This window comes from Garra rufa, chromosome 10 (genome assembly GCF_049309525.1).
Source record: "Garra rufa chromosome 10, GarRuf1.0, whole genome shotgun sequence".
Classification (NCBI taxonomy): Eukaryota; Metazoa; Chordata; class Actinopteri; order Cypriniformes; family Cyprinidae; genus Garra; species Garra rufa.
This window is the reverse complement of record NC_133370.1, coordinates 25,018,882-25,034,934: the sequence shown is the minus strand read 5'-3', so window position 1 is coordinate 25,034,934 and position 16,053 is coordinate 25,018,882. Positions and strand designations below refer to the sequence as shown.

The following is a 16,053-nucleotide window of genomic DNA, read 5'->3' as shown; positions in this document are numbered from 1 at the left end:
TAGTGTACTTTCTTCAATCGTACCCATCTGTTCAGGTGCAACAGGCAGTTCAAGCACTTATCGACAAACACCAGAAGATACCTGGAAACATCCTCCGAGCTCTTCTAGAGCGATTCCAAAGGGAACGCAAAGAAGATTAGCAGCACACTTGCCTTCTCCCAGACTGAACAAATAAATATGCTTTGAGCATAACTCAGCTGAATACTGGAGATTTTATAATATTGTTACGTCATAAGATTAGCATCTATGTTACTGACACTAGCGGACGTATCAGCATATATCGCAATGTTGCATATCAAATAACGGTGCGTGTCTTTGTAACGTATTGATACGTGTAGCCTTGTGCATGTCAAAGAGTGTGTGGTTTTGTGTTTTTTTTTTTTTTTTTTTTTTTTTATCTACAACTTATTTGCACACTTTGATTTTATTCAAAGGACCACTGCCAAAAGAGTTTCCACAAAGCCTTTGGTTTGTTTTGGGGGTTTTTTAACATCCTTTTAAAAATATATAGCATTCTGTCCTGAAAATCGATAATATTTATCTATCTGAAGGAAAATTGTGCATACTGTGATTTTTGGGATTTTGTAAGCACACTTAATACTAATACTAATAATAATAATGAGAGATACATGCTTGAACGTTTGTTGTTTGATGTTAAATACTTACTACAGTTTTAGTCTAATATCTCTGTATTAAAGGGATGGTTGGGGAATGAAAAAATGTAATGTTTATTTGCTAACCCCCAGGGCATTCTACCTTAAGTAGAACACAAAGATTTTTAACTCAAACCGTTGCAGTCTGTTAGTCATATGGGATCAGTGGGATCCACAGCTTGCAGAGTAAAAAAAACATACACAGACAAAACCAAATTAAACCCTGCAGCTCATGACAATACATTGAGGTCTTAACACAGAAAACAATTGGTCTGTGAATGAAGCTGAACAGTATTTATATAATTTTTAACCTCTGATACACCGCAATGTCCAACTGTCCTAAGCGCGTTCACAACAACCTGCGCTTGACGCGGCTGTTAAGAGTCAGTGAAAAGTCAACACTCCTGGATTTCGTGTCTTAGCACCTCAATGTATTGTCACGAGGCGCATAGTTTAATTTGGTCTGTTTTTTTTTTTTTTTTTGACTCTCAAAGCCGTGGATCCCATTGACTGACAGACTGCAACGGTTTGAGTTAAAAATCGTAATTTGTGTTCTACTGAAGAAACAAAGTCGCCTACATCTTGGATGCCCTGGGGGGTAAGCGGATAAACCTCAAATTTTCCCTTTTGGGTGAACTATTCGTTTAACTCTCAGAGGCAAACTGTTGTCTATTTAAAGGGTTAGTTCAACCAAAAATGAAAATTCTGTCATTAATTACTCACTCGCATACTGTTCCAAACCTGTAAGACCTTCGTTCATCTTTGGAACAGAAATAAAGATATTTTTGATGAAATCTGAGAGCTTTCTGACCCTCCATAGAAAGCAAGAGTCCTTCCATGTTCAAGGCCCAGAAAGGTACCAAGAACATCAACAAAATAGTGACCAGTGGTTCAACTGTAACTTTATGTGCACCATGCGCATGTGTCGTTTACATGCAGAGGAGAGCATGCACATGCGTCATGATACTCTCAAGTTTTTTTTTTTTTGAGCACAAAAATAATTCTCATAGCTTTATACAATTACAGTTGAACCACTGACGTCACATAGACTATTTTATCGATGTTCTTGGTACCTTTCTGGTCCTTGAACATGTGTTGCTGTCTATGCAGGCTCAGAAAGCTCTCAGGATTTCATCAAAAATATCTTAATTTGTGTTCCGAAGATGAACGACATAAAGATGAGTAATTAACGATAGAATTTTAATTTTTGAGTGAACTATCCCTTTAATCACCAGTTGATATTGGTTTGTCCCACTCTCAGAGCTTATTATAACATTCTGATCATATATAAAAAGAAAAAAATAAGTATGCAATTGCAATGATTTTATTAAAGCAACAAAGCATACCGGTCTTTCAGAATGCATTAAGGTTTTGTAACATTCCTGAAATGTATGGATTTACTAGTTCATTACCTAAAGGCTGTTGAATCTAATAAGTTGTCAAATTTGATCAGTGTGGACATAATGGCTGTAAATGTGTGATTTTATAAGAGATTTTATTATTCACAAGAAAACCGAATATTCCAATGGATTCAGTGTTGTTAAAACAGTTTTAAACCACTCTCTCATAATCCTTTGGGAGACAGTCTTGTGTGTGACAAAGATCAAGTGTCAGCATGAGCGCAGTCTTCGTCACTCTGTTCTGTGATCTCTGTGCACATCCGGTGTGTTTGCTGGATATGCAAATGCACCAGTGTTGCTATTTATAAATCTGTTTGGTATTAACTTACAGCATCTGTGCATCCATTGTAACCCCCCCCCCCCCCCCCAAAAAAAAAAAATAACTTGGAAAGTAATAAAAATAAAAATATTTTTTGGAAGAAAATCTTTATTATTCATGATTTCTCGTTACATTATACATGTGCTCCTAATTTTCTTTCAGCCTCTCCAGGAGTCTCTTCTAATTAGGAAGTAAAACCTTACATCATACGAGGTGTGAGAATACATATTCAGACAAACTAATCACCAAGCCTTGCTTGCATTTGTGATAAACTGGTTCTTTGCTCATCACTAATGCTTTTTTTCCAACCTTAAAATAAATTGTTATATCGGCCATACTGGCGTCACTAAATGTAAACAATGCCACTGATTCTAACGAAACTTGCATATTTTGCTGAATATTTCTGCTGAAAGCTGTCAGTTATTGTCATGTTTTGGGCTGTACTGATTGGTCAGACCGGGAAAAACATTTTGAGTACTATAGACTGCCAAAAGTTATAACAAATCAAGGAGAAGAGTGGTCTTGTGGAACAAAGGGTGTTTGTGGTTGGCCAAACTAAATTTCCAGCGCAAGAATCTTGATAACATTTATGTTTGTTTTAATCATTTCCAGTCAGGTAGGTGAAATATTAGGCTGATATCTTAATTAATACTGCTCCTATGTATCTTTACCACCTATTATCTTTTGTTTTGTCAGAATATTGCACCCTTTCCTGCTTACTAAGTTCTCTATATGGTTTAGCATCTTCCACATTTTTCCTGTGGTTTAGACAGCATAAATTAGCAGAACAACGTATTCAGTAGTGCATTAACCATGCAATCCATGCTGTTGTTTACGTAAGGGATAATCAACGGTTTGCCGTGCTTTAAAGGATTTTAAATGCACGACGTGGAGGCTAATAACCGCCCGACGCGAAGCGGTTGGTTGCCTCCACGAAGTGCATTTTAAATCCTTTAACGCACGGCAAGCCGTTGATTATCCCGCTTATTCCATGGTCATTTGCGAAGTTATAGACAAATTAAAACTAGGATTGATAGTTGCAGCTCAAAAATTTGACTGAATGGATAAAAAAGACGGTTATTTTCGTCAGTTATGACACGCAGCTCTAGCATTCTGCCCGCTTCAAATCATCAGACTCAGAGATTAAATAGTCCGGTAAGATCACATTTATTTGAATGAAATATAGCATTTGTTTCAGTAAATTATCGATCGACCAACAGAGAGTGAAGGCAAGAGAGATGACAGTTGTGTGTGTGTGTGTGTGTGTGTGTGTGTGTGTGTGTGTGTGTGTGTGTGTGTGTGTGTATGTGTGTATGTATGTGCGTACCTGCCTGCGTGCTGTGCGTCTCTCTCTACAAACAACGATTCATTCAAAAACAGCAGTTTTACCACCCCGTTGCTGAGGAATACAATGTAGCGATCTAGTATCTAGACTATTTTAATAAGGATCGCAGGCAAGCGCTGACAAGAAGTTTATGTATGTGCGCAGCATGCGATCTCCGATCTCCTCTCTCTCTCTCTGCGTTTGCGTGCATCAATTAAAGCAGCGCATTAATATAGAACGGTGATTAAACTGACTTGGAACTACCTGTGCATTAAGTAAGGAATAATTGACGACGGGCCGTAGAATTCTTAGAAAATAATGCACACCCGAGGTGGTGATGCGGTCACGACGCGAAGCGGAGTGGCCGTTACACCTCGGGTGTGCATTATTTTCGTAGAATTCTACGGACCGAAGTCAATTATTCCGCTTATACTACAGTTACCACACTTCAAGACATCGATCAAATGATATATTTCAAGACATTCGTCCCGTTTTTATCCTTGAAACGCTATTGTGAGTAGGATTAATTTCTTACGCAGCTCATTCAACAGCTTCGTTGCTAGTTCCAAAACGTCATTTTAGAACTAGTAACGACGCTTGAGCCGTTGATAGCAAACTTAATGCAGTTAATAATGAAGTTTAGACAGACCGACAGACAAGCAGACAGACGGAAAGAGTGAGGGAGAGAAACTAAGTGTATGACTTTACCTCTCTCACGTCTGTCTCTCTCAAGGGTGACTGGCAGCATCGTCTCTACTAACAGTTAAACTTTAAGTTAATTTTCTTCAAGACCACGCCGTTGTTACCTCGCGTGTGAGAGCTGTCATGTCGTTTTTAAGTTGTTAATCGTCAGAGCAGCGCTAACAACATTAGCGCGAATGCTAACGCCAGTGCAAACTGTAAGTTATGTGTGTGCGTCTGTGAGGTGAGTGAGAGTGGGCGAGAGAAATAAAGTTTGTGCTTTCCGTACATAATAAAACGTAATATATTGTGGAAAAAAACATGGAAATAATATGTCATTTTTATCCTGATGTTTACTGTATTTATTAGTTTGGCCAGTGTCATTGTGGGTTTTAGTTATTTTGCTGTTTTGGGCTGTAAGGACCTTTGAAATAACTGAAATCGTATGGCGAAGTGATATAGACATGCACTGCGGTCTAAAGCTGCCTGGAACTACGTTCGCTGTGCGTATCCCTGAATATAATGCACACCTCTAGAACGTTCGTCAGCCAATCAGATTCAAGCATTCAACGGCCCTGTAGTATAAACGGTTTTACTGCACACCTGCCAGCCAATCAGAATCCAGTATCCAGACATTCCATGGAATAAATCCAAGTATCGCAGATATGGCCGAGCATCCGGGTAACTTACCAAATAGTTCAAATAGACCTTTTTCACACATTAACTGCGAATCTGAAAGAAGATTGCAAGTAAGTCTAATAAAATGACCACAGTGTACTTTATTAAATGAATTTGGTACTTTGTGTTGCATTAGAATCAAATAAAAATTTACAAAAATCCAATATGTACAAAAATGGTAACGTTCTTTTTGTTTTTACTCTTCAATTTACAATAAAATCAGGTAACAGATTTGATGCATTTTACGCACTTCAGACTTTCATCACACGATACAACTTACTTAAGAGACCAATAATAAACAGTTTTTTTTTTGTTTTTTACTTTTTTTTTTTAAGTCATTTAATACATCACATACACCACACTAGTTTGTATCTGTATTATGTCATATGTAACTGCCAATCTCTAGTCAATAGACACCCTTCACGACCAGGACTCAGAGAGGAATGTTCTTTTACACATGTACATTTGCATACATTTATTTACAGTTAAATAGCCTTTTGCAAGTCACTATGGAACTTTCGTTGGAACGGAAACACCAGTAAAGTCTGTACATCTGAACGCTGAACGGAACCGAGTTCATTCAATTACTGTGCTTGTACTAATATCGTGCTTTATAAATAACCACCGATTATCATTTATCTAAATGTAATTTCTTTTTTTCCCCTCATCTATGGCATTCTAGTATATCTAAGTATCTATGTCTACATGTGAGGGAGTATCATCAATTTGTTTGTTAGACAAAACGCTTCTCAGATGAATTATAAAACAAAATAAATAAACAAAACAAGTGCCACGTTCATCTCAGCTCTCCGAGTCATTCGGTTTTTGCTAAATGCTCACAATCTTGTAACAGTACGGCCCGTGACCCCTTTGGGTCGTCATTTTGATTGTTTGGCTGCATATGCAATTTCCTTTCAGTCTGCTTTTTGTCTGCTTGAAGTATAAGCACAGTAAGTAAGTTACGCTAATCAATAATGCAACGTCGACATACTAGCATGACTACAGCTAAACCAAAAGAAACAGAAAATGTCACTTACGAGTAATGAATCCACAAAAAGGCGAGCGTCGTTTAAGGCAAATAAAATAGAATCAGCTTGCATGAATTGAATGTTTTCCTGCTGTGAAGAGTTGTAAAATAAGTCCTGCTTTTGAACTCGGCTTTACTGATGCACCGGTAATAAACAGAGCAGCCTTCAACTCCTCCGCTCGTCCACCGGGACTCCGTCGCAATAAATCCCTTCATATCAGCCACATCAACAACTAGAGCTGGAGAGTGGTCCGTTTAAAATACCGCTTTGAGGTAGGTTACAGGCATGAATTACGTTTTTCCAGAGCGAAGAAATGGTTGACTATGATATCTCCAGGTTTACTGATACAACTCAGATAGAAAAATAGAACGTTATGATTAGCTTAAATGTTTACACGTTGGTTTTCCATCACCACCATTTTAAGACGTAGGTCTGTACGGTCTTTTACTTCTTGATACAGGTGTTATGCTATATTCCAAACCCCTGCCAGATTATTATTACAGTGAAAATTAAAATTCACCCTTGCTATTAAGCAATTTATTCACGTTTCATTTTTATTCACCTTTTTCTTTCACGTAAGAATGGGTGGGCCATTTATACATTTTATGGGGTTGGCTTCAGGTCTCATTAGCACCCAGCTATTTTTAACTGTACAAACTGGTTTTGCCTCTTGATATTGCAATTGGTTTGTCTTATCGTTATATTTTAATGTATCTTAATTACGAGCACACTGGATAGCTATTCTTCTCATTATTTTCCTATAGCGAATAATGAACCGGAAGTCTCAGCCATAGGCTTACTTTTGCATTTAAGAAAAAGGTGGGTATTCTCTTTCTTCAACTGATCTTCTGGTGAAACGTCTTCTATCATGACGTATGCAAGACTTCTCCATCATTTTGATTTTAATAGTATTATTATTACTATCAATAATCTGGAATGTGTGGGGAATATGCCATTAAAACAGGCCTTTTGTGTAAAGACCTTGATTCATTCTGCATGTGCTGAATGCATCGCATTGCATTGAGTGTTTTAAATTCATGTCATATTTCAACATTAAAAAAAATTATTGAGGTCTCGCACCTGATAAAGAAAAATGTCACTAAAACCCACTGACACAGCAAGTGTTGCCATTAGGATGCTCCTCCTAATCAAATGAAGCATAACGCAGTATGCAGTGTGCTTGGGGTATCACTGAAACAAAAATATCACGGTATTATGGGAATGCTAACAAACGTAGGATGGTTTTGAAAATGATGGATACGTAATATCGCAGAGTGTGCGATACATCACTCGCCTTTCTTCAAAAATGGTCTTGCGTAGGTGGCACAGCAATTTAAATATGAAAATTGCCTAATTAGTGTGCTGACACAGGTTTTTTGTGCTCTGACTACGGGGGACTCTTTTACAGGGCTGTTTGGAGAATTTTGCCAAGAGACAAAGTATCATCATCATCCATCACACAGAGAAATGAAAGTATAGGACACATCAGGGGGGAAGATAGGAAAGTAGCAAAATAGCTAAAATATACAGGTCTACGTTTCACTGTGGTACTGGTTATAGATTCATACGATCTTTTCTAAATCATGTTTTTTTCTGTTCTATTTTCTATTTTTTTTTTATTTGCAACACAATTAGGATCTTCATCTGCACGTGTGCAGATTGCTGCAGGCGAAAACAACTACGCTTTCAGTTCATTTGCCACTGATGGTAGGACGTTACAACACTTCAGTGTGTTTCAAAGCTACAATAAAACCCAAATTGCAGTTCAGATATGACCAACTGAAGCAAAACGAATCTGTCCTATATCAGTCGTCATCTCCACACAGTTAAATGGCATTAAGCAAAATAATGTGCACCTTGAAATCAACCATTTTGTAAGACACGTGTTTAAAATCCATCAAAAAACACAAAAGAAAAGGGAGTATAAAAAAAGTTACACATAAAACATTTTATCCCACACTTTCAAAATCGCTAACTATCCACAACAGGCACATCTAGCTTCTGTCGCAGTTAAATTTCACCTTGTCTCTCAAAGTTAAGTACCGAAGAAATCCTTCATTGTGCTGAGACTCCTTTCTGTGACAAGTTTTGTGCTCGTTTTCAATTTCTTTTTTATTTTTCCGCCCTCACCACCACGTCTCCATAAATGCCTTCGGATATTCGACATAAAGACACAAAGAAGCACTTGCAACTGAACGGAAAGTTAAAAACTCCAACACTTTCATATATAAAGGATGCTTTTGGCTGATTTAAAGATACAGTGCTCTTTTAGGCAAATGTGATTTGTTGAACCAGAGGGCCAGGAGCGACATTCGGACCACTACTTATCCCTGACACTTTGATTTGTAGACCGTAAGTTGGCAACTGAAGAGTTTTGGAATAGTACCCTTCGCAGGCTTTCCGGATGTGTTGAGATGCTGAAAAGTGACCCTGTTTATTGTCCATACGTGCACCTTAAACTCTTTTTACTGTACTGATGCAACACGCAAAACACGGACACACCAAAACCTGACCAGCCTAGAAGAACACTGTATCTTTAACCTAGAAGATGAAGCGCATCCAGGTTCTGTCGAGTACAGTTTGGCGGACACTGTGTGAACTGTGATGGTCTTTGCCCCCCACTTTGCTGTGAACCAAACGGATCCTTGTCAGCCCACAGCGGTGAGGTGAATGAGGATCGCCAAAGGGAGCTGCCAGGAAGTGTTTTCTTGGCCTATTGTCTTGAGAAGAAGAAAACGAGTGTGTGTTCTCCCTGTTTTGTCGTCCCAAGTGGCTTGGACTCTTGTGATGATCGCATACTTTCTTTTCTTTGTACAGGATTCAAGTAGATGGTTGAAATGCTGCCCTGTTTATATATACAGTTTGTGGTCGAGCCACAGTTCAGCATGAAGTCAGTGTGAGCGGAGCGTTTGGCACTGGTACAGAACTGCTGATGAAACTCTACTAATAGGTTACAGCACCCTAAACAAGGACGTCTCGAGTCTAATCAGCATTTTTTTTTTAATTCGTGTACCATCGACGTGATACTTGGACCACTGTTTCTCCAGTGCGGTGGGTAGTCGGTTGGTTTAAAAGCCATTTGTGTGCACTGGATGCTTGGTTTCAAAGAGTTGTGTAAGGTTTTTTAAGGTTTTGTATTTGCTGCAAGAGACAAATTATGAAGTGTTCTGGATGTCCTCTTGCAGTTTGAGACATTGGCTCGAGGACACTCAACTCTGGAAATGAAGGTTTGTACACACTGAGGAGGACCGAGTGGTTTGTGATCTATATCAGCCAGAGCAATGACTTTTAGAAACCCAGATATTCCCTGACAAGACAGAAGTAATACAAAATAAAAAGCAACGAGAGAACGGCTTAAAAAAGATTGATTATTTCATTTGTCCACAAACATGTTGTGCCTATATTTGCTTGTCCATGACAATCAACATCATGGCTAGATGCTATGTATGCAAGGAACGTTATTGCCACAGTCCTGCTGTTTATTCAAGTGGACAGAAATGCGTTAATGTTTGTGTGTTTCCACAGCGCAGGCTACAAGGTGGTCTCATACTCCAGACGCTCTTGAACCAATGTGTCGTCTTTATATTGGAGGCGTGGCGGGGTCGGAGACGAGTCGATGGCCAGGATGGCTTTACGTATACTCCTGTCCAGTACGTGCCTCTCCCAGGCAGGGTAGCGGTTCCTGCACAAGTCTATTTTGATGACAGTCTCCTCCAGGCGCGGGGCACGGGAGGAAGGAGTTGAGGGCGCGGTGGGCCGCACCTGAAAGACAGGCACGCAACCGTCCCGTTCGCTGTACTTGGCCTCGCGGTCAGCGTCCCTGGCTAGCGTGCCTCCGCGGTTAGAGCGCAGGGAGTTGGTGGCACCCTCGGGGGGTAGCGTGAAGGTAGCGGTAGGGTCCTCGAGCTGGACCAGGCTGGCCGAGCGGCCAAAGCGTGGCCCATTGGGATGGAAGAAAGCGTAGTACATGAGCATGAAGACGATGCCGGTGAAGAAGCTAGAGAAGATGACGCACAGGGCGGGCACAGCGAAGGCGTCCGTGCTGGGCGGCAATCGGTACAGGTACCACAACGCGCTCAGGGCCGTGTTCTCCAACAGGATCATGAAGTAGTAGATAAAGAGACGGCAACGGGTGCGTCCCTCCTTCACGTTGAACCAACTGAAGATGTAGATGATTCCCACCACCATGTCAAAGACGATCTCTTCCCACTTGGTGATGCAGAATTCGGTCTCGCAGTGTACGATCCAAAAGGTCATGATGCACCAGTGCAGCACGATGAAGATGCCGAAGTAGAGCTGAAACACGGAGGCGAAGAGAGCGAAGGTCACTACGCGAGCGGCGATGGTGAAGAAGTGCCAGCAGAACTGGATGATGACGGCAAGGTAGCTGATGGGCTTCTTGTCGTCGCGGGAATCGCGCAATGCTTTCTGGTAGGAGGCCAGAGCCCAGGCCAGTGACACCAGGGAAGCAGCCGCTGTCATCCCTGAAATAAAAGGAGAGAAGTGTCGGTTATGGCTGAACGTCACAATCCTAAGTATGCCTGTCAATCAAACCAAGAAATATGAGCACATAGAGAACTACACACAGTATTTCTGTGCTGTGGAATATGTAAAGAAAATGTGAAATTATTTAGTGTTTTCTTCAGCTGACACATGTCAGCTCCTATAATTCAAGTTGTGGAAGCAAGAAATATTCCTGTATGGATTTTAGTTTTTTTATATTTATAAGATATAATATATTTTAACATCTAGTCTCAGCCTCAGACGCCCACGGACCTTTGCCTGAACGTCTGATGCATATGGCACGCAAAATTGGAAACACTTCAGAATATTGAAAGTCATCATGGGTTTGTTTGAAATATATAGGATTTCCGGGAGACGCGTGTGTTGCGTTTTTTAACGTTCTGCCTGGAAACAAAGATGCCGTGACGCCAAACCCCCTCATGGAAGAAATCAGCTGTCATGTTTACAGTTGTGACAATGAGCGCTTATCAAGATCAAAGAAATGCTGAATTTACAAAAGTATGTGAAATATGTAAAGTTTGCGGCATAGACTCTTTAAAATACGTTCAAGAGTTTTACACACCAGTCTGTTATTGTGGGGACATTTCCACACCTCTAAACATGACACAGCACAAAAAAAAAAAACGATTGGTTGCTTTACCTGTCAGCCATATGGCCTTTTGGGTGGTCCTTGGCCATTTAAAGCAGCCAAGGTTCCCACACCTTCCTACGTCAGTCTAAAGGTCTGGCTATGCAAGACTAAGTAATATCAAACAAGAAAGAGTGCAATTTTCCTCAATATTAGCACTGAGTGTGAACCTTATCCAAATATGACAATATATTTTAGACAAAATATTATTATTTTCTGTTTCACTAATTAAAATTGTTCCAAACAATGCTGGAGTAGAACATTTGTGCTTCTCAGAGCAAAATTGCAGTGCTTTGTTCCTGAATGAATGTTTTTGAACATATCACTTGACTCAATGATTCAATAATCAATTTATAAAGACAGCCACTTGCTTAGTTTCTAAATGAATCAGCCACATTGAACAAGTCACTTCAATGAATGATTCAATGAATCACCCATTAATCACTCATTAAGACAGGGTTTTGCTGCCAAATACTGGCAGTTTTAGTGTCATATTTATTTATCCATGACAGGTCTAAACCAGCCAAGATACCAGCATAAAAACACACTTACTCTTACCCCAGATTTTTTAGGTTCTCAAATTATAAAAATCTATTATTAAAAAGTATATACACTGTATAGAAACCGCATATAGAAAGAAACCCAGTCATTGAACGGCTTCAAATGAAAAATGAACTGTGTTGTGTGAATAAAACAAAGAAAAAAATATAAATATAAAATATCACTTGTAAGCTAAATATGTTTGCATTTCCATTCAATCTTTACAGTTTTTAGTTAATTTTATTATACACTACCAGTCAAAAGTTTTTGGACAGTAAGATTTTTAATGTTTTTTAAAGAATTCTTCTGCCTACCAAGCTTCCATTTATTTGATCCAAAATACAGCAAAATCAGTAATATTGTGAAATATTGTTACTATTTAAAATAACTGCTTTCTATTTGAATAAATATTTTAAAATGTAATTTATTCCTGTGATCAAAGCTAAATTTTCAGCATCATTATTCCAGCCTTCAGTGTTACATAATAAATGCTTTTTGAGTAGCAAATCAGAATATTAGAATGATTTCTGAAGGATCATGTGACTGGAGTAATGATGCTACAAATTCAGCTTTGAAATCACAGGAACAAATTACATTTTAAAATATATTTAAATAGAAAACAAATATTTCAAATAGTAAAAATATTTCAAAATGTTACTGTTTATGCTATACTTTGGATCAAATAAATGCAGGCTTGGTGAGCAGAAGAAAATTAAGTATCTTACTGTCCAAAAACTTTTAACTGGTAGTGTATATTTATGAACCAAATTACTAGCTGTAAGTTAAAGCTCTAGGTGAAAATAGTTATGACTTTTAAAATTATGTAAATTAAAACAACAGAAATGACAAAAGTCTTCTACATCATCATATTACTATTGCTTTATTGGAAGTGTTTTTCTTATTTAAAGTGGCCAAAACCGTACATTTCATGTTAACCAGCTATAAATGTACTGAAGCTTGACATGTGAAACACTTCTTGCCTAGATACAATAGGATACTGGTTTCAGACGCAGAATAGGAAGTGCTCACCAAGGCATGCAAATGTATTTATCTCGTTACTACATCTTTATGTATTCATGACTCTGGAGAATAAAGTCGGAAGTGGGCTAATGGAGTAGCTTGACCGTGGAAGTGTCCGTCAATGGCTCGCGCTCCGATGCATATCACGCGTGGCCCTGCTGTAATGAATTTGTTTGCGATTTCATATCTAGACCCTCTGGTGAGTCACACCACACCAAGGTTTACAATTTCCGGCCCTAATCAAAGCTGATAAACAGTGACTCAAGAGATGTTGTTGTTTTTTTGATGAGATTTGTGTTTTATTTTCTCTTCAGGGAAAACAGCCTCTGTGGAATTCTGCTTAACAGCACCTTTCCACATTTATGACTCACTGGCCCGTGAGTGAGATGTTATCCATCATGTTGTCCAAAAAACTCGCTTGTGCTTAATGGAGGAGGCTTTACAAGCCATCTGCATCAGATGGAGTACAGTAAAGCAGCCAGCAGTGACTACAGGTGCGTGAAGCCCATCTTTACCGCTGTGACACTCTGTTCTCGTGGAGTTGGCTGCCATGTGCTCAAGCTGCTGGAGTGATCAGTTTCTTGTAGGAGTGAGTGAGACAGAATACAAAGACTACAAACACTGTCCAGTCCATCCGTACCGAAAGAATCACTGCACAGCAGTTCACTCTAGAATTAAAGTTCCTGATAATTTACTCCAAAATCCAAAATGTTCACGTCTTTCTTCCTTCAGTCAAAAATGAAGGTCTATATACTATAGTGGACTTCAATGGGGATCAACGGGTTGAAGGTCCAAATTGCAATTTCAGTGCAGCTCCAAAGGGCTCTACACGATCCCAGCTGAGGAATAAGGGTCTTGTCTAATGAAACGATCGGTCATTTTCTAAAGAAGGAAAAAAAAATCTATACTTTTTAACCACAAATGCTTGCCTTGCACTAGCTCTGCGTCCACAACTTCATGCATTTACGAAATCATGTTGGAAGGTCACGCAAAATGTAGGCAGAAGAGCCGACCCAGTGTTTACAAAACGAACATACAAAGAAAGTCAAACACTGTTTACAAAAAAAGGCAAATCAACAATGTTGGATGATAAGATGAAAATAAGATGGCGTCTACCCTACCTTTTTGAACTGAAATACACAGACAAAGATCTTTCCAACGTGACTACGAAGTTGTGGATGCAGAGCTAGTGCAAGATGAACATTTGTGATCAAAAAGTATATAAATTTAGATTTTTTATGGAAAATGACTGATAGTTTTGCAAGATAAGGCCCATATTTCTTGGTTGGGATCGTGTAGAGCCCTTTGAAGCTGCATTGAAACTGCAATTTGGACGTTCAACCTGCTGATCCACATTAAAGTCCACTATATGTAGCGAAATCAAGTAATGTTTTCCTCAAAAACCTTAATTTATTTTCGACTGATGAAAGAAAGACATGAACATCTTAGATGAAATGAGGGTGAGTAAATGATCAGGAAATTTTAAATTCTGGAGTGAACTAATGCTTTAAGGCTGATACTGAGATAAAAGATTAATATAGTAACACTGTCTAGACAAGTTCAGCAGCACCAACGAGGAAAGTTCACTCAAAAATGCTTGTATGCAGGTGAACTAGTCTAATTTTTTATTTAGTGTTTGTCTATGATCAATTAAAATGTTTAGCAGTCATAAAAACAGTGTTGTCTTTCATCTGCAGTTCTAGACAGGCAGCATATGGCTTTCTCACATATTAAACCTGAAACATCTCTCTCTTGTCAGAGAAAAGACTAATAAATCTGACATTCTCACTGCATTGAACGGTTCCTGAGATACCAAGACAGACTTTCAATTCATTAGTACCCTCATTAATTCGAAATGAAAACCAAGTGTAAATATTCTCTTGTCTTTACCTCTCAGGTTGACATTCATACCCAAATCATATCGAGACAATACACAGTTATAATGTCTTTTTATCACCCTTCCAGTTAATGTTGTAGTGCAAGCAGAGGAGAGCTTGAGATAACAGGACGCTTCAGTGCCAATCAGTTCTTTTCAAACGGCATCAGCATCTCACGTTCCTAAGATAACACCATCGCGGTCCACGGCTATGAATAATTGAACGAGTCCTCATGTGAAATGATGAATGTGCAAAGATGTGTTAATTTGTGTCCAAATAAAGGTGAGTATTATTTTCATTTCGCAGAGGCTGCAGGCTCACCGTTCGTCTGTGACAGACAGATTTGCTTTTTCTCTGCCATCTGTATTCAGATGAGCTGTGCATTATGGACACTCTACACCGAACAAAGCAGACGATCAATGGTAAAGATATTCATTGATAGCATAAAATAGCACATTCATAACAGAGAATGTGCACCTTGGGCATCTATTTTATTAGTCTGAAAAGCGATTAAAAGCACAGAATCTTATCTGTGGAAATGACTGTGTGATGTCGACACTCCCAGAGCGAGTGGCAAGCAGTGGTCATGTCCTCTGTGAAGATCTTTACAACAGGAAGACTGTGAGTGTGGACGGGTAGTCAACAGTCTTTATAACAGTAAACAGCCACCAATTAGCAGACTGCAGTCCAGATCTGGACCCAAGATGTGAATCCATCCAGACTGTAAATAGTAGAAGTAGAAACATAACATTATTTCTCCTCATGGAATAGATTAGCCATGATTTGCAACGTGATCTCATGATGAAAACATACCTGTGGGAACCTTTTCGCAACACACAAAATACGTACCGCCATGTAGATTTCGTGACATATTCGATGTGAAATGTCCACTGAGTGGCGTTAAAAGAGTGTTTTATTTCCCGGAACAGATGAACGTACATATGGTATGTTTTATGTGACGTTGGTTTGTGCACGTCACCGCAGTTCTGAGTTGAAATGTCCGTTAAATTGCGCTATAACGCTAATGCTCTGTGACATTTTAAAATAATGTACCATCTGCACTACACCTAAACCTACCCAATAGTATGAACAAAAGCAAAAGTGACGTAAAAACGCAATCGCAAACATGCAGTTTTTGCTTGTTTTTCAATCTCTCGTCTTTCAGCTCAGAGTCATGTTTTCACGGGATTCGTACCAAAGGATTTCGCATCCTAAGTCCAATTCAGTGCAGGCTGAGCTACCGAGCAAGCTTGTTATGTCTGAAAAGCAAAACATTTGGAGCTATATTCATAACTGTGTACAAAAGCAATTACAAGTGCTTGTTTTAACACCTCTAGTGGTCATTTCTGTTGGAAACTGCAGTGATATGTACTTTTTGGTA

The 16,053-nt window shown here is 39.1% G+C and overlaps 2 protein-coding genes across 2 annotated transcripts in view; one reads left to right on the top strand and one right to left on the bottom strand.

Annotated features, from left to right (window-relative positions):
- The window catches only part of tmem68 (transmembrane protein 68), a 12,573-nt gene extending 10,111 nt beyond the window's left edge, over positions 1-2,462 (top strand). Inside the window, exon 8 of the mRNA XM_073849103.1 lies at positions 36-2,462. Within this exon, the coding sequence (XP_073705204.1) occupies positions 36-140 (105 nt within the window). The 3' untranslated portion in view covers positions 141-2,462. The remainder of the gene's footprint in view (positions 1-35) is intronic.
- A 2,674-nt stretch (positions 2,463-5,136) lies between these two features.
- xkr4 (XK related 4) overlaps positions 5,137-16,053 on the bottom strand; it is an 84,053-nt gene continuing 73,136 nt past the window's right edge. The window contains exon 3 of the mRNA XM_073849333.1: positions 5,137-10,567. Within this exon, the coding sequence (XP_073705434.1) occupies positions 9,615-10,567 (953 nt within the window). The 3' untranslated portion in view covers positions 5,137-9,614. The remainder of the gene's footprint in view (positions 10,568-16,053) is intronic.